A 22,925-nucleotide genomic window follows, 5' to 3' on the forward strand; every position below is an offset into this window, starting at 1 on the left:
TCTATTTTTTGACATGAATAAGTTTTATTTTATTTTTTAATATGATTTTTAAAGGTCACACTCCACTTACAGTTACTACAAAACAGTGGCTCTATTCCCTGTGTTGTACAATACATCCTTGTAGCCTGTCTTACAACGAATAATTTGTCCCTCCCACTCCCCCACCCCTTTGCCCTCTCTCCCGACTGGTAACCACTATTTTGTTTTCTGTATCTGTGAGTCTGCTTCTTTTTTGTTATATTCACTAGTTTGTTGTTTTAGATTTTAGATTTCACATCTAAGTGATATCATATAGTATTTGTCTTTCTTTGACTTATTTCACTTAGCATAATGCCCTCCAAGTCCATCCATATTGCTGCAAATAGCAAAATTTCATTTTTCGTGGCTGAGTAGTATTCCATTGTATATATATAAAAACCACATCTTCTTTATCCATTCATCTGCTGATGGATACTTAAGTTGCTTCCATATCTTGGCAATTGTAACTAATGCTACTATGAATGTTCCGAAGCATGTATCTTTTTGAGTTAGGGTTTTAGGGGTTTTTTTGGATATATACTCAGGAGTGGAATTGCTGAGTCATATGGTAGTTCTATTTTTAGTTTTTGAGAAACCTCCAAACTGTTTTTCACAGTGGCTGCACCAATTTACATTCCCACCAACAGTGTACAAGGGTTCCCTTTACTCCACATCCTCACCAACATTCGTTATTTGTGCTCTCCTTGATGATAAGAAGATCTTTGCACTGTGGTCTTCATGCAGTGGTCTTGCCTGCCTTTTCAGTGCCATCATTCCCTATGGGATTTCTCTCTATGTCTTACTTCCTTGGTTCTTTGTTTTTTAAAATTTTTTTTTGAGGGGGCAGGTAACTAGATTCATTTATTTATTTACTTTTTTAGTGGTGGTACTGGGGATTGAACCCAAGACCTTGTGCATGCTACGCACATGCTTTACCACTGAGCTATACTCTCCCCTCTGCTTGGTTCTTGACTGCTGAGCCAAAATCAGCAGTTATCTGTACACAATGTCCTGGCAGAGGGCTTGTCAGGGCTTTTATCTTCCTTAGCCTCATCAGCTGTTAGGGAAAACAGACCACAGCTATTCAAAGCCCTTCTTGTGCAGGATGGATGGCTTCTAGAACAAAGTTATACAAGACAACCATCCTTAGAGTGTCCAGAGACTCAGGCAAGTAATTTTTCCAGGGCCCCTACCTATATAAACAATTTGATTAAGAAGTGTATGACAAAATTCCAGGGCCCATGGGAGGTATCGTGATTTATCAGTGAAGATTTAGAATAATGGGTTGAGAAGCATACTAATGTATTTGTCTACTGTCCAATCAGTGTATGCGAAGATTCTCTGTGAAGTGTCCAGGTACCATCTCTTTGCATTCTTTATTACCAAATGCCTTGTTCCTGGAAGTTTTTGTATCTCCCTATATGAGAAACAGGCAGCAGTACTATGATTACAAAGCCATGACGCTTTGTAACCTGCTTGTACTGGAACAACACAGATTTCTTGGCTTCTGCAGTTCCTCGGCACCATTTTACCTAATGACTCTGCGACACTTATCACGTCACCTGTGAATACTGGCTTCTAATGAATCTCTCAAAAATCACTACCGTGCTTTGTCAACGATGGCCACAAAGGCAAGTCTTATGCACAGTACTAAGAAAAATATGAATGATACTTCTTTTTCTGGTCATTAAAGTGACATTCGGAATTTTACAGAGGAAACACATATCAACATATTTGCAGCACTGTCCGTCTTCTCTTGGACTTAAGCTGTGATCAGTGCAATCTCAGAGTGCGATCCCTTTCTGAGCTGACTACATGCCTACTTTTGATGAGCCCCCACCTGTGGGTAGGACAGGTGAGACGCCTGCAGGCAGAGCCAGAAGAGCAGTTCCAACTTTGCAAGGACTATCCATCCAGCTGAAGGCTGACTTGTGAAAGCAGGAAGTCACCTCACCACCTGGAGGCCTGAGATCTGTTACAAAGGCCCGTTTATGTTTAACAGCGAGGTTTTAAAAAGCCCTTTTAGGGGGCAGGGCCTGCCTTCCCTCAAAAGACTGCTGAACACATGGCTCAGAGCCTGCAGAGGGTGAGGTGACTGTCACGGGAGCCAGCAGGGGAGCGCAGTGAGTAAAGTTCACTTGTCACCTCCCTGCTGCCCGGGGTGCTGCAGAAGGGAGGCAGCTCTGCGGTGAGACCACAGGTGAGACAGGGGCCCACATACGTGCCTAATCCAGAAGGTCAGCTCAGCTATGCACAAGGCACGCCGAGGGCCAGCAGGGCTCTGCTCACCATGGCCGCCCACAGCTCGACCCCAGAGCTCCTCGTGGCATCTTGTTGGACCCACGTGTGGGCGGGGGGCGGGGGAAGCCTGAAGCCTGCCCCTTTGGCTGAAGCTCCAAGCCAAGTAAATAGGCCTTTTTCACAGGAATAAACCGGTTTTACTTCAGCCTGCTGTCTGTGCGGTGCCATTGAGGTGGTGGCCTGCCAAGAACTGTCTTTCTGATTGTTACAGCCCTGTGGAGCTCAGGAATGCCAGTGCCCTTGGCCAGCAAGGCCAGGGGATCAAGAGGTGTCCCTGTGGACTGCACATGCCTACTGGCTTTAGCAAGGCAGCTGGAGAGTGGAGGGGGTGGGGGACGCTCACCAGCTTCAGGAAGACAGCTCTCAGCCCCAGCCGGGGTTGGAGGAGTCTCACCTCCCCCCCGCCCCCCACGCTTGCAGACTGCAGCAAGGCAGTGCGATACGGCCACGGCCACTCGCCTGGGCCTGCTTAGCTAGCAGTGGGAGGTGCTGCGGCCAAACTCGCCCCCCTGAGCCAGCAGGTTCGGTAGAGCGCGCCGTGACAGCTGCCACCAGTGCCTCTGCCTTCGGGAGCACGTCACCGCCCCCGCCCCTCCAGCCGCTGCCTTTAGATCGGCAGGTGAATCTCCTCCACATACAGTCTAGGCACTTTGCAAACTGCTGTTTCTTTGCTGGGTGTCAGGGTAAGTAAGGCCGCATGCAAGCCCCTTAATTGGGGGATCTCAGTTTCCCACAGTAATTTGCAGCCCTTGGATATCAGTCTTGTTGGTTTTCTAAGCCAGCGGTTCTGGGGCTCATCCCCCTGGTGCAGATCTCAGGGACCGGGGTGCCTGGTGCGGGGCGCCAATCCCTCACTCCTCCCGGGGAAGCACCTGTCCGGTGAGATCCCTGCTGCACACAGTAAGGTGAGGTCTTTGGCGAGACCACGTGTCTCTCCTACCTGTCACAACGCGGTCTTTGATTCTGTGTCATGGGAAGCAGCTCATCTAGTTTTCACAGGGAAGTGATCCATGTGTAGCGGTAGACTCAGTGTGTCTGCGGGAGCAGGTGAGTTCAGAAATCTTCCTGCTCTGCCACCTTGGACCTCACCTTAAATCCTTTCGAGATTAAGATGGAGGTTGTTATACTAATTTGTTTCCTTGAATAGCCACCTCCACCTCTGTTTGTATGGAGTCAGCTGTGCCTCTGGTGAGCACAGAGCATGAGACTGGCTTAGATAAGTCTGGGTGTGCTGGGGTCAGCAAATCCTTTTGTCGTATCGACGAATGTATTGTGAAGGAACACTGTTGTTCCTTCTATTCTCTGATGCTGGAGTACAGTTTTGAGAATGAATTCCGACAATTCTTATTAGGCAATTGCCCCTCCAGGAGTCTGGCAAGGACAACAGGAAGCACATGGAAAGTCGTGATCTGCCATAGAGATTCACCAGTCATTTCGGACATCTCGTTTCCTTCTTGAAGATGAATAGCAGGCTTCCATCCATATATTGATTGACCATCTGCAAAACACCATGTGGCCTGAGTTGCCCGGATTATTGCCTCAGCCTTCTACAGGTTCTGTTGGAAGCCTCTCATGTCCTCCTTTCATGGGCCGGTTCATTCTAAAATGCAGATCTATTACTGTCACTTTCACTTGAATGGCCTTGCATTGTCCTTCATTTCTTCTGGCCTTCTGCACGCTTCTTCTTGCTTATAGGCCTCTACATATGCTGCCTTTTGTCCATGATCTGCCTCTCCTTTTTCACACCCCTGCAATTCTCTAAAGAGGCAAACAGCCTTCCCTCTGCCTTGGATGCTGAAGTGTTTCTGTTTGTCTCATCCCAGCCCTGGCCAGGCATTTTTCTTAAAATTTTTTAAATTAAATATATCTATACGAAAAAACAGAACATTCCATCATCATCCGTTATCCCATTGGCCTGGCTGATTTACACTTGTCCTTTGTGCCTCAACTTAAATTTCACTTTCTCTTAAAAACGATCGCATCATCCCCAAAGTCGTCTTCTTTATTATGACACAAATCACACTTTAATCATTGCTGTTTTCATTTGTCTCCATTTTTCACCAGAATGTAAATTTTGTTAGAATAGGGACCACATCTGTCCTATTTTTCATCATAAATCCTTTGCCTAGCATGTTTTAACAGAAGATTGTAGAATTTATGAATACATTACACAGTTTACAACTTTATGAAGCGAGCATTTTGTTAGCCTCGGTTTACAGATCAGAAAACTGAGGCTCACCAAAGTAAAGCAGCTGTATTTCACAGGTTGAGGACAGTTTAGCAGCTGTCCCAGCACTACCGTTTTCTTTGTGGAAATCTCAAAAAAAAAGTCATCGTGTTTCAAAGCTTTAATGCCTTTTATAACAATCATCTTGATGGTCACTCTACAGACTGTGGCAGGAGGGTCATGATGTACCGTAACGATGGATAGGTGCATACGAAATCTTCCGAATTATCTGTATCTTTACTATAACGGTATCTGTGCCATCCTAGTTAGCATCATCTTCGATGTGTGCCTCGGCCAAGTCACAAATATCTCATGATTTGATCTGTCTGTTCTGACTCAGCAATTCTTAACATCCTTGTCCACGTCATGGGGAGCCTCCAGGTCCTGCCATTTTTGAATATAAAACTAACAACACGTTGCTAATGCACTCACTCTACCATGGCACTCCTCCATCAAAGAAAAACAACTCAGCTTTGCTCTGGGATCAACAGCACACAGACACGGTATGAAGTTCTCGGTAAACCTTAGCTCCATATCTATTGGATGAATCCAATGTGGCTGATCCGCTAATCAAACAAATCTTTGTAATATAAATAAGATTCTACATGTTTTTCATTTTTGCTGTTGAGAACAAAGTTGTCCAGATTGGAGAAAATATGAATCTCATTGCTCCACTGGCTCCTGTAAAAACATCTTGGGAGTGAAAAAGATATTTTTTGGTTTTCTCTTAGTTTAATTAATCTAGAAATCTCTATTATCTATGTGCCTACCTCTGTAGCTGTCTAGTCTGGAAGGATATATAAGCAAATATTAGAAGGTCAAAAGATCAAAAGGTTCACAGCAGTCCTTCCATGTCCTTCTCTGTCACTACCTTTGGGATCCAGGACTGTTAAGGCAATGGAAGACCACCATTCTTCAAAGGTTTCCAAGCAAAGATTTCAGGCAGCATCTGAACTTTGCATTTTACCACAAATAAGAAGAATACAAATATTTGACTGTCTCAGTATCTTGCTGTCCTTAAATTTCAGCCTAAAGAAACACAAAAGGATCAAAGCACAGTCTAACTTGGAGAGAGGAGTCCTCAGTTCCCCTCAATACTAAAACTAAGCAAACTATGATGAAGATGAAATCAAAGTAGTCTTGAAGGATCACAAGGATGGAAAAAGTCACATTATTCCCTGGTCAGAATTCCTAACCAGTGCTAATACTATTAGGAACAATAATACCAGAAAGTGCAATAATATTCTGACTAAAATACTCTGACAAAGACAGACACGGCAGGTCATTGGTATAACCACCCTGTACGTTGCATATATGTTGTTAAAGATCAAAAGTGTCCACATCACATCCACGTCCAGACACTTAGAAGCTTGCTAAGAATTTCCCCCTTGCGTTTGCTTATGATGTTTCCTGCAGAGGTTGCAAACCTGCAGTTGCAGGGGGCAATTCCAGCTAGCAGACATGCTTTCATGGGTTCACACAGTGAGTTTTGTTTTTTAGATCCATGTTTCTCTCCTGAGAAGCCTAAGGATCTGGAAACACTGATCTCCACACTGCTAGGTGACAGTCCGTGGGGCTGAGCGGTTCACTCCCTTTCCACGGGTTCACTACAACTGTTTCCCCTTCTGTTTTCTTCTACCAACCCCTTTATTCATCGATATCATCTTCCTGTCTCCTTTAGGCACAGGAGTTTGCAATCTCCTCTCTATGAAGCCTTCCCCTCCACCTCTACCTGTTCAAATTCTAGTCATTGTTCATGGTTCAACTCAAGCATCAATCTCTTTTTCCTTTCCCCAACAATCAGATGTGAGCTGTCCCTGTTTTGAAAACAACATTTCTTACACTTCTTTTGTAGCATATACAGTATCCAATAATACTATTATTATCTGCATTGTACTTATCTTGCTAGTGTAAGAGCTAAAAGCTTGCACATTCATTCATCCATTGATTCAGCAAAAATTTATTAAGTACTAGGTGCCACACGATAGGTAAAGTGCTGTGGAAATTGCAACGAGTAAGAAAAATGGATAAATCAACTATACGTCAATTAAAAAAAAAAAAGAAATCACACAAAAAAGGGAAATGGAGATAGGCCCTCAAGGAGATGCTGAGATCAAGATCTGCCTCGCTCATCTTGACTTCCACTGCTGAGCCTAGGAAAGCGCCTTGGACTTAATAAATACTTAGCGTTTGCTGAAGTGAATTTTTGACAACTCTACTAACTTAGTTTATGCCACTCTATTAAACAAGAGTATTTGAGGTTCAAACAGCACTCTAAAAATCACTTTTCATTCAACATTGTAAAATGATTATAAATCAATAAAAAATGTTTTAAAAAAATCACTTTCATTCATGTATACTAATCACTAAACATTTCTTCTTCCATTCCTGTTACTCTGAATCACCAAGGCTTTATCCTGAAATTGTACCCAAAGTATTCAGATATCCCTCTAAATTTACTTACCTGGGTAACTGCTGAAAGAGAGGAAACTGCTGCTTGTGTCTTTATCAATGATGTTGAAGTCCCAGTGTTTGTATATCCTGAGCATGGCTGCATACGTGTACCAGCTTGAGTGAGCAAAAAAGATGTTCTCAAATCCAGGAAGAACCTGTAGCCAGAATTATAGTGGATGATGCAGAGGGATACAGATAACTGACAACAGAAGGAGGAAGTGTACAGGGGTGTGTCAATTCACACAGGTACGGGGTTGCTATATTCACTACTGGAAAATTAACCTTTTATGTGCACAAGACAGACTCTATTTTTGCTTCCAAAGTGAAAGATTCTGGAAGGTGGGACTGGCGGGTATATAAGGAAGGGAAAAATGATGAAGGAAGCAGAACCCACCCAATGCCCTCCATCAGTTCCTTCCAGTTCTTAACTTCTATGAGCGAGGACCCCTAAAGCTGACATAGAGCTGCAGCAAAGGGGTGAGATGCCACACCTGGGTGACACACAGAAAAAGCCCATGTGGCCCAGAACAAGAGAAAGGCCGCTGTGTGTCTCACCTTAATAAGAGCAGAGCAGTGTCCCATGTCCCATCTCTTAGAAAAATTCAGGCTGGAGTTCTTTGTGGGAGAAAATGAAGGGATCAGGTCCAACAGATCTCCAACAGCGTTCAGGAACTGAATCTGGAACAGTGTTAAGGGCTGGGAAGAGACAAAGACGGCACTTAATATCGACTTGGGACAATCAGCTGTCATGTTCTATTGCTGGGGTCCCTCTTGTAAGATATCCATTAAATTATTCCTTTGTGAAGGGTCTCGACTATAACAGATACACTAGATTGTATTGTGGTTTATAAAATAATTTTTTATTACTTTACAGTTTATGAGACATTCTGGCTTGTTACCCACAGATCTGGGGAGTAGGTCCTAAGGCAGTAAAACACACAGATCACTCTTTGCATTCCTCTATAGCAGGTTTTTTTCAATCTTGGCACTAGTGATATTTTGGGCCAAATAATTCTTTCTTGTTAGGCAGAGGGGTCTGTGTATCGTGGGATGTTTACCAGCATCCCTGGCCTCTGCCCACTAGATATCAGTCACACCCTCCCAGATTTGACAACCAAAAATGTCTTCATAGCCTCTGGAGGGAAATCATCTTTAGCTGAGAATCCGTGCTTTACAGCAAAAATATTCAACAAAGATGCCTTCGATTTTGCTTGTGTGTTTAATACAGGAGAAAGAGCCTTGACAGCATTAAACCTGAGGCAATGATCAGACTTGACCATAACCTTTGCATTAACTAGAGAGCACTGCTTCAGTGAGATTCAAACCACCAGAGTCACCCAGGGCTGGAGACCTGCAAACAAATTGGTTTTCTGACAAAGGTGGTGAGAAGACAAACACAAGCGAGTGTTTTCACCAAAAAACAAAAATGAAAGCAAAAAACAACCAACCTGATTATTTACTTACATAAACATTTTCCTTGTTTTTGAGTAAGTAATACATTCATATTTTTGAGTAAGTAACACATTCAATATTTAAGATGTTTAAAATTATCATGAGATCTGTAGCAGAAATTCTCCTCACCCCTGTCCTCTGTTCGCTCAAGTTCCACCCTGTCTTCAGTTTACCACTTTTACTGGTTTCTCGTGTATCTCTCCAGACTTTTTTAAATGTCTTATAAATCATTTTTTTATAAGAACACTAGTGTATTAGATACACTTCTCTTCACCTTGATTTTTTTCTCTTAATATCTTTAACTTAATATCTCTGGGACCTTTCTATAGTGGATGAAAAAAATCTTCCCTGTTCTTTTAAATAGTACTTCAGTGAATGGATGCATTATGATATTTTAACCAAATTTTTACTGACAGCCTTTCAGGTGGCTTCTAATCTTTGGTTATTATAAACAATGTTACAATAATCAACCTTGGACACATCATTTTGAATGTGTGTGAGTCTGTGTGTAGGACAGATTCCTAGAAATAATTTTGATTTTAATAGATATTTCCAAATATCTATTTTAAAAGATACTGTCCTCATAGGGCTTGTTTCAATGATTCTCTTACAGCCTCAAGAACATATTAAACATTTAGTGTAATTCCAATTTGATGGGTGAACAACACTATCTCACTGTAGTTAATACTGGCATTTCTTTTATTATGAGTATGTCTGAGTATATGTTTAAAAATCTTTGGATTTGTCTTTTGTGAACTGTTCATATGCTTTATCTAATTTTGTCTACTAGGTTATTCTTTTTCTTATCTACTTTCTGGAGTTCTTTAACTATTAGGGAGATCAGCTCATTGTCTCTGATACAAATTGTAATTTTTTTCAGTTTGTAATTTGCATTTAAATCCTCAATGATTTGGTAAAACTTCAAAAATTATGAAAAAAAAGTTTCCTTTGGATAGCACAAGGAACTATGTTCAATATCTTTAATGGAAAAAATATGAAAACGAATATATATGTATGTATGTGCGTGACTGGGACATTGCGTTGTACACCAGAGATAGACACACTGTAACTGGCTGTACTTCAATTTAAAAAAATAGAAAAAAATTACGACGTTTGGGCATGGGTTTGTGTGTGTGAATGTGTGTGTCGTGGAGGATGGAAAGCATAAAACTTGTATACTTAGACATTTTTCTTTAATAATCATATGTCTAAAACACTAGCTTTACTGGGTTAATTAAATAGCCAGCACACGCATCCCAGACTCTGTAACCTGCTCCAGAGGACACTATGAAAGAGACAGAGAACACAGAAACAAGTTGGCTGATCTGAGCGTTGAGCTTGGGTTTTGTGTCAGATGCTGAGTCAGGTGCTGGCGATGAAACAGGTAAGATGGTACTTCTGTGTAAGAAATGTATTCTCTAGTCCCAATGTGATCTTCTTAACTGGAATGTAATTTAAAGCTAATTTTCAGTATTTTTTGCCACACCATATAAATCCTGAGTAGCTTCTTAAAAATCTTACCTTTGTTCCCTCTAATGCAGCCCTCTTCACTGCCCCTACATACAGCCCATCCATCTGAGCCATAACATAGCCCGTGTGTCTCCAAAATGGGTCATCTTTGTAATATTTGCTGTTATTCCGGGTCCACTGATCTTGCTTCCTGGAAGGGAAATTAGACTTGGATTAGAGGTCTCTGTGGTTGTTCACTTGAAGCTAAATTAAACACAGGCATTTAGAGATTGTATATTCAGATACTTACGCTAGTATAATTTACATTCTAGATCTTGTAACATTCTAATCATTTTGAAAGGATATGAGAACAAATCCTCAAGTATTTTTAATTTCTCCCAAGGACTATGACTCTTCCTTTATAAGTTCCCCCATGCTCTATCTAGAACCACCTAGAAACACAGGCGTAATAGTTACCTATCTGTGATATTGAGACCTAAGAAAGTGGAGGATAGACTGTCCCGATGCATCTCATATAAAATTATAATGTCTCACTAAATCAGTAAGGACAAGTTGATTGACTTGACTTTTGTAGATAGAAATGGTAAAGTTAAGTAACAGGAAAAAATAAAAACTCTTCAGGATAGGGTTTTTTGTATTTGTATTTCTCTCAGATCATTTTCACAGTTTAGGGTTCATTCTATCCCAGCTATTGCTAGTAACAATGTGTCTGTCCTAGTAAAAAGTATCGTTTTTTTTTTTTTTCAGTCCTTTCATTTTGCTTGTCCTATTTTAGTTCTCTGCACTTCATGCAGGATGATTTGACATAACTTTGTATACTAAAAGCTGTTTCTGATTTGTTCAAGCTGTCTCTGGATCAGTTTAAGAACACAGTGTCATTGCCCTTCCATCCTCAAATTAATCTCCTAGTCTGTCATCCCACAAATATAAAGCACATTTTCTGAACATTGAGAATTAGTCTTCAAGAACACTTCATTAAAATGGAAATATTCTCAGAGGAAGTTAAGAATTATAACTTTATCGATGGGCTAATACCCCAGCTAGGATTAGTCAGCAGGCCCGTGAAAAGGAAGCACCCCACGGGGGGGGGAGGGGCTTCTGCAGGGAGAGGGGCCCCAGGTGGAAGTCCCAGGGGGGTAACTTTGCGGGCCGTGCCCTCAGAGTGTCTTCCTGCACGTGTGCCAGCGGTTGGTGATATGATATTCAATCTGACCCCTGAAAGAACCCAAATTACAAGGCATTTGTCTGTAATCAGTTTTCATGCCATGACCAAAAGCTGCCATACCTAACTTCAAGAACCACTTCTGAGTCCTGCCTGAGAGATGGAAAAAGAGATTGGCGAAGGAGAAATCTGTTTGAAGTGACAGATTCAGGCCCTGAAGCCTCACTTACCAAGAGAAGAGGAAAACTATAATACGTACGTTAAAAACTCCTGGATTTTATTCATGACAGAAGGGTTCTTAATCAGCTGTGGGTAGAGGTTCGTGAAGTGGTCATGCATGTGTCTGAAACGATAGATGAGAACTGTTAATTTCTATTTTTCTTCTTGGATTTCTTCACCACAATACATTACCCAGGACCTTGGCTGACTGAGATGCCCTCTATTGAAAACTTTCCCTCCTATCTTTTTTATAAATCAAATGCACAATTTAAAATTGGGAATCATTTCCAATATATAGAAAAGCATAGATTATTACAAACACCCAAGTATCTACTATATTAAATCATTGTATTTTGCTAATTTGCTTTATATTTTTTAAAAAAGATATAAAGCATAAGCTAAAGTTGAATCACTGATACTAATTCCTCTTCCGTCCCCCCAGAGGTAACTGCAATCTTGAACCAGTGATTTATCACTCTTACGCACATTTTTATACGATCACTATATACATATATATTTAACCATAAATAATGTATATTATTTATCATGATTTAGAACAAAATATAAATAAGATCACACTATCACTCTAACTTGTTTATTTCTCTCAGCATGACATTTTAAATGAATTATTTATGTTATCATCTGCAGCTTAAATTTATTCTTTTCATGTGTTGATGGGTATTCCATGATATGACTATGTAACAATTCATTTATGCAGTCCCATGATGGACATGTAACTGGTTTTTAATTTTTCACTCTTCAATGGATCTTCAAACGTTGTTGGAAATGTATCTTTTTACAGATTTGCACCTTCACCGAGGGTGTATATAATATATACAAGTTGAGTTGCTGGGGTGAATACTCTGTATATCTAGTTACTAGATGTTGCCAACGTGTTCTCCAAAGTGATGGTACCAGTTTACATTACCACCAGCTACGTTAGATTTCTCCTTGCTCTGCAGCCTCACCAACCCTTGGCACAGTCAGCCTTCCAGATTTTCAGCAATTTGATGTATTTGAAATGATTTCTCATTTTAATTTCCATTCCTCTCTGGATTATTGGCTATTTGAGAGTCCTTATTTTAAAGCTTACTTAAAAAAATAAACTGTCTTTCATATGCTATACAGTAAACATTTTTGGTGAGCTGTAATTGACACATAACATTATATCATGATTTACATATTGCATTTTGATAATCACCATAGCATGAGCAGTCACCTCTATTGTGTCACGTAATTATAATTTTTTTGTGGTAAGAACAATTACTATCTAGTCTCTTAGCAACTTTGAAGTTTGTAACACAGTGTTGTTGACTATAATCACTATGAGATGCATTAGCTCTCCAGGACTTACTTGTCTACTCGTTACAAGTTTGTACCCTTAAACATCTCCTCAATTAAACATTTTTTTAATTGAGGAAAGTAATCCATTTACATCTATTGTGATTTTAATATCCTTGGATTTATCTCTATAATCTTTTCTGTTTTCCATTTACAATCTCTTTGTCCCTCCTTTATGTTTTCCTTGTTCAGATAACATTTTCACTGTCCTTCTTTCTACTTCTGCTAATTTAGAAGCTATAAAATGTACAGTTGACCCTTTAACAACATAGGTTTGTGCTATTAGGGTCCACTATATGCAGGTTTTTTTTTCAGTTAAATACATACTCTCTTGATATGGAAGGCCAACCGTAAGTCTACGTGAGGATTTCTGACTGAGCAGGCAGGGTTGGGGGGAACTTTAGGTACCCCTTACGTAGTAGTTTCCAGAACTGAAACTGACAAAATGAGAATGGAGTTTTATTGCCAGGTAGGTAAACAATATTAAAATCCTTTGAAATCTTTTAATTTAACGTACTTGAACTCAATAAACTTCATGAGTGCTTTTCCTTCAAATTATTTGTAAATTTTTTTTAAAATTAAATGATCACATTTAACTTCTGTTTATAAATCTTTTATGCTGCTGTATCTGTTCTCTTGTGCTGGGCACTTTCCCCCATCACCTCTAACACTGAGGGAGAGAACAGCAATAAAGCTAGACAGGGATAGGGGGGACAGGGAAGGGACCCTCTGCCCAGGGCCTCATACTTCAGGTGAACGGAATGCAGAAAAGCCGGGTGAGGCTGGTGACTTGATTGAGCTCCTTAGGGAAGCACAAGCCCTACCGCTTCCCACTCGGAGGCTGGTGGGGAAGTACAGACGGCTGCCGGGACTGTCTGGGCTCTCGAGACAAATGAAGCCCCCCTCACACTTCCGTGAGTTTCACGGAGCAGCCAAATGTTTTCTTGTGTGGCTTCGGGTGGAATACGTGGACTCGGGGGCTGAAGGACCTGCTGGGGGCAGAGGACTTACTGTCACAGCCTCAGTGGCACTGATCACGCAGCTGGAGAACAGGGAAGCCCGTGGAAGCCTCGTCAGACGTCAGGTGGGGAAGCACCCACACTGAAGACTCATGTGACATTTTTGAGGGCAGGACTGTGTCTATCTTATCCTTGCTTTGCCCACAGCCTTGAGCTGGAGCCATACTCAGTCTCTAATGTCAAAAGGAGCAAGTTGGGGGTATGAAGGAGATACTCAAGGTATCACCTGGAGGTAAGACAAACCGCCAAAAGGTACCACCTTTGACTGCTTTCTCCGCTTGTGCCTTAATCTTGCTGGAACCTCTTTTTGTCACAGTTTTAGCAGTTGTTGTGTCAACACATCAACTGAAAAGGAGTGAAGAAGGTCCTCAGTCTCCCGCCACTTTGCTGTCTGCCCCCAGAGCCTGGCCCGAGGTAGTATAAGCGTTTGGTGCATCGAGTTCGCTCACCCAAACTGGGTTAATTGCAGAGGAGGTCACCTCAGCACCTGCGTCAGCCACGCAGGACACCAGGCACTTTGCTGAAAACTAGAGCAGACCAGGCCCCCACACCCTCATCCCCATTCTTTCCAGAAAGGTGTCATGACTCATTTTATTAAAAATCAATCTACAACTATTCATCAGCTTTTCCATCATTAATGAGACATCAGAGACTCTTCATTTGCAACACTTAAGGAGCCACCCAAGAGTTAAAAAATGAAGGACAAAATTCCATTTGGCCGAGGGTGCTAGACACTGCGTTCCGTGGAAGTATGTACCTCATGCTTCTGATTCATCTCTATTAGAACTGGAGCAACAACATGAATTAATTAAACTTAACAGGCTTGTAATTAAGGAAGTGCTGGGGACAGAAGTGCTGTGCCAGGTGTCTGGGGTACACAAAGATGAAGGTAGGAACCCTGTCCTCAAAGCACTAACAGAGAGCAGAAGGGAGAGACAGGGCTCCCACCCAGTGGGCATGGGATCAGAAAAAGCATCCTCAAGAAGAGAGCATCTCAGAAGGGTCTTGGAGGTTGAGCAATATTTCAATAGGTGGGGATGGGAGAGGCAGCAACTGGCTCTCAGGAATCAGAGTTCTAGGAGTTGCCAGGAGCTGGGTGCGTGAGAGGCTGAAGGGCGTCACAGCAAGGCTCAGGAATGCACGTTTGTGTGGTGATGTCAACGTCACACAGTGAGGGACTCCTCAGGTGATGGGGTGTGGACAGTGGAAGGAAAGGGAGAAAAAGAAGAGAGCATGAGGAAGAGCAGGACGTTGAGAGAAGCCCCTGAAATTCTTTTTAAACACCTTTATTGTGGTATGGCTCCTGTAGAGTAAACTACACATATTTTCAGATGTACGATTTGATGAATTTTGATAGGTGTATATACCCATGAAACCACCACCACAATCAAGATAGCTAACATTTCCATCACTCCCCAAGAGGTGCAATTTTTGAATTCTCAAACAATTCAAGGGATTCTCAAATCCGTTAAATTCTTAATTTATCCCTTCCCACTCCCTTTAACCCCTGGTCCGTTCTCTATATCTGTGAGTCTGTTTCTGTTTTGAAAATAAGTTCATTTGTGTCCTTTTTTTAGATTCCACATATAAGCGACATCATATGGTATTTTTCCTTCTCTTTCTGGCTTACTTCACTTAGACAATCTCCAGGTCCATGCATATTGCTGCAAATGCATTATTTTATTCTTTTTTATGGCTGAGTACTATCCTGTTGTATATATATTCCACATCTTCTTTATCCAGGTCATCTGGGTTGTTTCCATGTCTTGGCTATTGTAAATCGTGCTGCTGTGAACACTGGGGTTCATGTGTCTTTTCGAATTTCTAGCGCCTTCTCCCCGCAGGCTCTGCTGTGAAGGGATAATCCTGTGTAAGCGGCACAGGCGGGCGGCCGTAAGCTTCAGGATAAAGTACCAGGAGCTGGCCCAGGAGGGTGTTGTGAAAGTTCAAAGAAGCAACGAATTACCGAGAGCTTCAAAGGAAATGATGGAGGATCTGGGGGTATTTTTTGTGTGTGTTTTCATTTGGTCTCTCGAGTATTTCATAGGTTAGAAAGAGGAAATTCTATATTCCGAGGTCATCAAACCAACGTCCTTATCTGACTATGTCGGTCGTTCACTCCACAGTGTTCGTCCTCTCACACACCTCTTCCCCCGCAAGGGTCAGGGGAATGTAAGAACCACCACCCCATTTTATATGTGATGAGGGGGGAAAGCATGGCAGCCCCATACTTCCCACCGTTCTTGGCAGCTGCCTGAGCGACTTCGTCCGATGAGAGGGAAACAAGGCGGCTCTTTCTTTCCGTCTCTGGCACGAACTCACCTTCTCAGCCCTGGCTCCAAGGCTGTGTCTTGGTACGTGGGATTGCACTCTGCAAAGCACCCCTAAATAACAGCCCCCAAGTAGTATATATTTTAAATTGATAAAATGATGTTTGTGTACGAAGATGCTATTGCTTTTCAGACGATTGCCCACGTGGAGCTGAAAACAACCAAACAAAAAACTCTAGCCTTTGGCTAGCATTCCTTCTCCACCACGGTTTGCGGCTATAGTCACTGCCTCAGAGGGCTGACGTTTTAAGCTCTTCTGCTTTCCCTCAGAGGATGCTGGACACCTTTGCTCAGCGGGGCCACACGGCCTCTCTGCTCCGGTGAGACAGTGCATATGGTGCTTATGGCTGCAGTGCTTGGTCTCAATTTTGTGACTCCTTCCGGCATCTTCTCTGCCCTTTCTCATCCCTGTGAGCCCCCCTTCCCTACTCTACTTGGCATTTCTCCTTCCTCCAAATTAAACTCTGGGGCAACAGAACATATAGTAAGCCTTCATCTCCTGGACCACATCAGAAGAGGAGGTAGGAAACTGATAACCACCTACCTCTCTTCCCTCTTCCTCAACCCATTGCCAGGGGTCTGTCTGAAGCATTCTGGGTCACATCCCACTGTTCTGAGTTTCGCATGAGGCGCAGAGCAGATCCTTTAAATGCACGCTGATTCAGAAGTTCCCCTACTTATTTGACTTTTCAGCAGTGTAATTAAGAATGACAGCCTCTGAAAAGAAGCTTATGGGAGATGCCCTTCTAAAGAGAGTTTTGGTTGTAATTCATCCCCCTCCTTTTCCTCTTTTCTATTCTGTTCCATCCTTTCTTCCACTCTTCTTTCCTTTTTGTCCTCTTCTCCTTTTCTTTCTCTTTTTCTTCTCCTTTAAATATATAAAAAATGGAGGAAGACCTCTTCCACCCACCCCCCGTCTGTTCTTTATCAGGCATCTTCCTGCTCATCACCACCATCTCCTGTTCAATGAGATACCTCCGAGTCCCTGCAGAGCGGAGTTCCTCTCAGGATCTCTGCACCACAAATATGGGAAGCCCGTCCTGGAGCAGGTAGGGGGAATCTCCACACCCATGAATCCCAGACAGAGCTGAACAGAGAGGTCTTCTTTCCAACCCAAGAAACTGTTTGAAATAGAGAAAGACAACCGTCGAATGGGCCTCCACCCAGAGCCTTCCATGATACGGCCGCCATCTGCCTTTTCACACCTGATACCCTCCACTTGCTCAGTTGGAGCCTCCACTCCTGGCTCACTGTAAACACAAGTAATTTACTCACTTCTCAGTCAGTGCCTTTTTTCAGTACTCTGTTTTGCAGAATGATTTTCTCCTTCTTCCTGGCCAAGACAAACAGCTCTCCTCTCTTAAGCACCAGACAACTCACTGCTTCCACGAAACCTTCCTTGACTGCTCTGGCCCACAGGGTGCCTTCCTCTCAGACTCCCATAGGGCTAACGATGAAAGCACTCTTTTTAGTTGCCCTCTGCAGCAGAAATGCTGCCAAGAGTTTCCCAACTTTTCCTCAAGGATCCGTACTGAGTTTACTAGAACTGCCTCTCCCCTTCTCCTGATCATTTGCTGCTGCAGGACGGAGGCGAAGGCAGACTCAGTTACTAGATCCTTCTCAAAGCTTGGGTCACAATATGCAGGAATTCATTGTTGTTTCTGTTGTTTTGTAATCTTAAAAGACCAACTTACACATGTTGAATTTTCTTTGAAAGGACATGGCAAAAAGGCAAAGTAAACAAGAAAACAGAAATGGGATAGTTGCTAAGTGTATTTCTTAAAGAAACAGAATTTAAGTAATTTTCATTCTAATACAGAAATACAAAAAATTAATAGAATGGATATAATAGAATGAATGTATGGATTTTCTTGGTAATGGATAGAGGAACTCAAGGATAGGTCAATGATTTACATTATGATTAAGGCTGAAATGATACACTCTCAAAAGCAAGATGTTAAAACTTACGTCTTTGTGAGACATAAGAATATCAGAAGTGTTGCCTTTGTCAGAAGTGTCCCCAACAATGTCCAAGGAAGACACGGTTATCCTTTCAACATTCTCATTGATTAGAGCTGCTCCCTTCAGCTACACAGACTTCCTTAAGAGCCCATATGTATCTCACTCAGGACTTCATCTAAAATACTCATACTTGCACTACTTCAGCCTGAATTATTTCTCCAAACTTGCATTCAACAATCTCGGTCACAGACAATCAAAGAAAGACATGTCCTCAAGACATTTTTTATCAAAGGAAGAATGAGGCTTCTTTAAATCAGTTGCAACTTGCCTTTCCTTAAACAGCTGTTCTCTAAAAAGGATACATCATGACTGCATCATTATTAACTACATTTTTTTGTTATTCTCATAAGACAAGGGGAGAACAGAAGAATCAAGTAACAACAGAACTGGAAAGAACATTCTTGTTAGACATTAAAATTTCAATTTCAAATCTTTGCCCCCCCCCCTTGAAAGTATTGCTCTAAGACTCTTGAAAATAAATGCTCTTACCTTTTTAAAATTAATTTTTAATTAATCTTCTCTGTTTTGTGGTTCTCAAAGAACGACTCCAGCCTCCTTTGCTTTCTAACTGACAGTACATGACTATAGGATGAAATGGCTTAGTTGTCATTCAAAACAGTTTCATGAGAAGGAAAGACTTAAAAATGTAAGTGCTTTGTGTCTCCTAGGCAGGTACTGACCACAGTTAGGTACAAATGTAATTCTGATCATGTTTCCATCATACGAGGGACCACAGTGACTTTTTAAGTCCTCGCGTACAATGGTACAATGCCAGGAAGACAAAAGCCACCACTGGACAAAGAAAGGGACAGAGGTTGCCTGGAAGTTCTCCACCATGACTGCGGTACTTACGGAGCAGTGAGGTAACCCTCCAAATATCCGGCTGCAAACATGATGACCCTGTTGCTCAAGGACTGAGAACCATATCCGGCTTTGATCTCCAGGATGCCCCAGCCTGTGGTTTTCATGGAGTCATTGTAAAAGCCATAGGCATCCCCTTTCCTGTCCAGTACATTTTTGACTTGTATAGTCTTTTCAGTAGGCATCCAGTACGCGGTGGCATAGTAGACTTCTGGAAGGAAAAGAAGGGGATAATGACAGGATGCCATTGAAATGAGCTGCAGATGGTTTTTTTTTTTTTCTACATAACCAACCATTCCAGCACATTCACTCTTAAAGAGTTCCATTCTATTAGAAATGGGAATTCTACCCAACTAGAATTTGTCCTTGTCACAAGTGAGGAAAAAGCATAGGTCAACGCTTTACATTATCAGAAGAAATGAAGGAAGGAAATGGTACACAGTGCATGTATTTCTCTGACTGAGAAACCAGTGCACAGCTGCTCAGGTCATCAGAGAGGTGGGAGGAGGCCAGAGTGACTCTCAGGTTCTCGGCCGAGACTCAGTGGACAGACGTGTACATCACTGAGAGAGGGGGCAGGCGGGAAACAGATCCGGGGGGGGGGGGGATATGAGTTTAGCTTTGGACATACTAAGTTTTTAGTGGTTAAGATACTAGAAAGCTCAGATTAAATATTTAGATATGACTGTCTGTTTTCAACATTCAAAACTGACTCAATGTTTTATCTTTTTGATGCAAAGATTGTCTATGAAATAAGCACTCAGAGTAGAATCTTAATACTAGAGTATCACGGTGCGTTGGCCCGAGAGGGCTGGGTGATCGGCTGGGACTTGGTCAGGATATGCTCATCAGCTCATGCCGATTATGACCCTTAAAGGCTGATCTTGAACAGGAAAGTCAATTGATTCTGAGTTAAGTCATGACCATAATGGTGGGCTTTCTTTAAAAACGGTAAAATGGAAGTAATGAAATCAATAAACATTAAGTAGGTGCAGAATACTCTGTCAATAGGCTTCTGGGGGCAAATTAGATTCTTTTTGTTACTAAGACTAATTGTTACACAGTTGGACAATTGTAGGCAACATCCATATAAATGCCCTTTCTTCTCCTCCCAAATACAATAAATACGTTTTCCAAACTGATTTTGGAGCATGAGTGCCACAGCCTCAGCCCCTCCCCCGCTTCTCTCACACGGCACCCTCACCTCCAGTGACTTTGTAGAGGAATGAGAAAGGGTGGCTGTTTCGCTGTTACTGGTACTACCTACTTTCCTGACCACAAATAATACACTTCTGCAAATCTGTTCTTTTTTTAACACAAGTGTGACTCCAGGCATGAAAAAAAAAAAAAACAACTTTTACCCAGTCCTCAAGAGAATTCAATGAGAAAAACTTACTGCTAACACAACTGACTAACTTAGCAAGTGCTTTGAGAATTAAGCCAAAATCTGAATTTCTCGCGCCACCCCTAATTGACGCCCTCCGGCCCTCAATGTTTCTCCGTGGGTCAACTCTTCTGGTTTTCCCAGTCCCACCCTATTTTCTGATTTTCTTAAATCCTTTAATAGTTTAAACCTTATGCTGTTCTATTTCTTTTTTAAAAAAAAAATCTCCATGTCGTGGGGCGAGTAGTATGAAAAGTGTAATAGCAAAAAGGTAGAAAAATATAACATCATTCTAATCTCAGCCGAGGTGGATCCAGGCTCCGTGAAGGCAGGGGCCACTTCTGCTTATGGCCCTGTGTCCTGGGGGTACTGTAGCTGGCTCAATAATCTTTCTGTAATGAGTCTAGTTTAATCGTGTATGTTCTTGAACTGAAGGCGGAATTTACCAGAACATCCACAGAAGTGAGTCTAGAATAACTCAAGTCGTTACGTGTTCAAGCTCAGGTGAGGAGCCGAGAGGATGTTCAGGTGCCCAAGTGACAAGTGCCATGTGTTGATATTTTCTCCCAAGTTGTGAAAATGGAAAGTGAGTTTTCAACCTCTTTAACAGCAACATCCTTAAAATCAGTGCATTGATAAATATCTGTTGAATGGATGTGAATGTTACTTTATAAAAATAGAGTATTTTCTTTCATCTTTATAGATGAAAAAAGCCCCCTCATTTTTCTATTTCTCTCCACATAAAAAAGCAAACACCCTGAATTGGATTTCTTTTATTTATCTGTGTATTCTAATATTTTCTATGAGTCAATTGTTTTCAGTTGAAATAAAAAAAATTCCTCACTCTGTCTTTTAGAATTTGCCAAATAGCCCTAAGTGGCCTAAATCACTCTTTCCCATATTTGGAATCTAAGTTTTCCGGCACCTCATTTATGAAAGAGGAAGTGGTTTTCAACCCTGAGCAATACAATTTTTGCCTGATATGGTGTCAGAGGAAAAAAAGAGAAAGAAAATGAGCCAGCAGAGGCAGAATATGTGAGAGAAAATTTTAAGAAATTGCAATTTAATCGACTCAGATTGGGTCGAGCTAATCGTTCACTGATTTTGATCCAAGTGATTTTCTTTTTTATGTCTAAGAGCATGGTTTCTCAGCATCCTTCTGTGTATCCTGGCTTTACACCTTCCCTTCTTCAAACGAGCTCTCAGTACATTAATACCTGGTTTTTAGATTTGCTTTTTCTCTTCATCAGAGTCACCAAGAAACTAGCTGATTCATGAACAATCTCCAGGGAAGAAACCTGTAAGTAGGTACTTTAGCTCCAGCTCCCTGAGGAAATCAGAGCCTGAGGCTCTTGCTGAAGGGAGGATGACTTGGGGGAAGTGCTCGCAGGGAACAGGAACAGGGGGCGAGGAGAGGGCCGCAGGGAGGGAGGGAAAGCAGAAGGGTGCATTTTGAGATGGTCTAAGGAGGTGTGGAGAATCAGCCTCTGAAAATTCCACCCCAGGAGTGGACGGGCACCCGTCCACCCGCTCTCAGCCTGCACAGATTAAAAGTCGTCCTGTGATGTGTTAAATCCCACTCCAGGCTCGCACGTGCGCCTCGCTCAGCACTTATGATCTCAGAGAAGCTCTGAGGTAGAAGGCAGGGGATCCCCACAGTCTGGCTGAGGTGAGGTGCCTCAGCTTACACCTGCGTGAAGCTGGGATAAAAGACAGGTGAGAGGATGTGGGGCGGGACACATAATGTGCTGGATACGGAAGGTAGGTTGAAAGAGATTAGTTTTTAAAAAACGGCTTCAAGGCAGCAAAACACAAATACAGAAGAATGCTGGATGTTTGCTTGGATCTGGAATGATTTCTTTCCTTCATCCCCTAGAAATGTACCTGTTCTTCACTGCTAGCTTCATTTTTAAATTTGGGGGGGGGGTGATTAGGTTTATTTCTTTCTTTCTTTTAATGGAGGTCCTGGGGATTGAACGTAGGACTTCGTGCCTGCTGAGCACGTGCTCTACTGCTGAGCTACACTCCCCCTGCCCTTCACCGCTAGCTTCAGTCAAGGTTCTTGCATAGAGTCCTAGCAACAGGAAATCAACATGTCCCCATGCGGATTCAGCACTCAGCTCACCATCCATCTAGGTCACTCTTTAGTTGTGTGTATTTGTTCCAATAAACTTGATTACAAGCTTTTTGAGAATCAGAGGTGGCATCTTATATCTCATTGTATCAACTCTCAGCCTAGCACAATGCTTTAATGTGGCCACTTAAATCCCCGACTTTCATACTGGCTGGAAGGTCACATTTGGTGACAGATTCATATCATGCTTACAGCATATTAATTCTTGATTGCTAATTATGAATTAGAGTTTTGATATCTTAGGTGGGCACATGCTGGTTTGGGTAACTTGTTACCACTTTAAGACGTCGGAATTGCAGCTGCATGTACAAGGCTAGACAGACAAATTTCAGAGCAAACCTGTCTCTCTCAATCAAGAGACTTTCACAGTTTTCCTTAGGGAGATTGTAACACAATAACTGTTGTTTATACAGACACAGAGTTTCAAGTTTTAGACTACACCTTCCTCATAATTTCACTACCTCTGTTAGTTTCATTTTTAACCACATTAAATAAATTCCTGTTTCTTAGTAGCACAAAAAACCTACATAA

At 42.0% G+C, this 22,925-nt stretch overlaps 1 protein-coding gene across 1 annotated transcript in view; it reads right to left on the reverse strand.

Annotated features, from left to right (window-relative positions):
* The window catches only part of PLBD1 (phospholipase B domain containing 1), a 43,505-nt gene that overhangs the window by 15,850 nt on the left and 4,730 nt on the right, over window positions 1-22,925 (reverse strand). The window contains exons 2-6 of the mRNA XM_031444062.2: window positions 18,868-19,087; window positions 11,344-11,427; window positions 9,974-10,112; window positions 7,556-7,696; window positions 7,011-7,155 (exon numbers count right to left, since the gene is read on the reverse strand). Coding sequence (XP_031299922.2) covers window positions 7,011-7,155; window positions 7,556-7,696; window positions 9,974-10,112; window positions 11,344-11,427; window positions 18,868-19,087 — 729 coding nt within the window. The remainder of the gene's footprint in view (window positions 1-7,010; window positions 7,156-7,555; window positions 7,697-9,973; window positions 10,113-11,343; window positions 11,428-18,867; window positions 19,088-22,925) is intronic.

This window comes from Camelus dromedarius, chromosome 25 (genome assembly GCF_036321535.1).
Source record: "Camelus dromedarius isolate mCamDro1 chromosome 25, mCamDro1.pat, whole genome shotgun sequence".
Classification (NCBI taxonomy): domain Eukaryota; kingdom Metazoa; phylum Chordata; class Mammalia; order Artiodactyla; family Camelidae; genus Camelus; species Camelus dromedarius.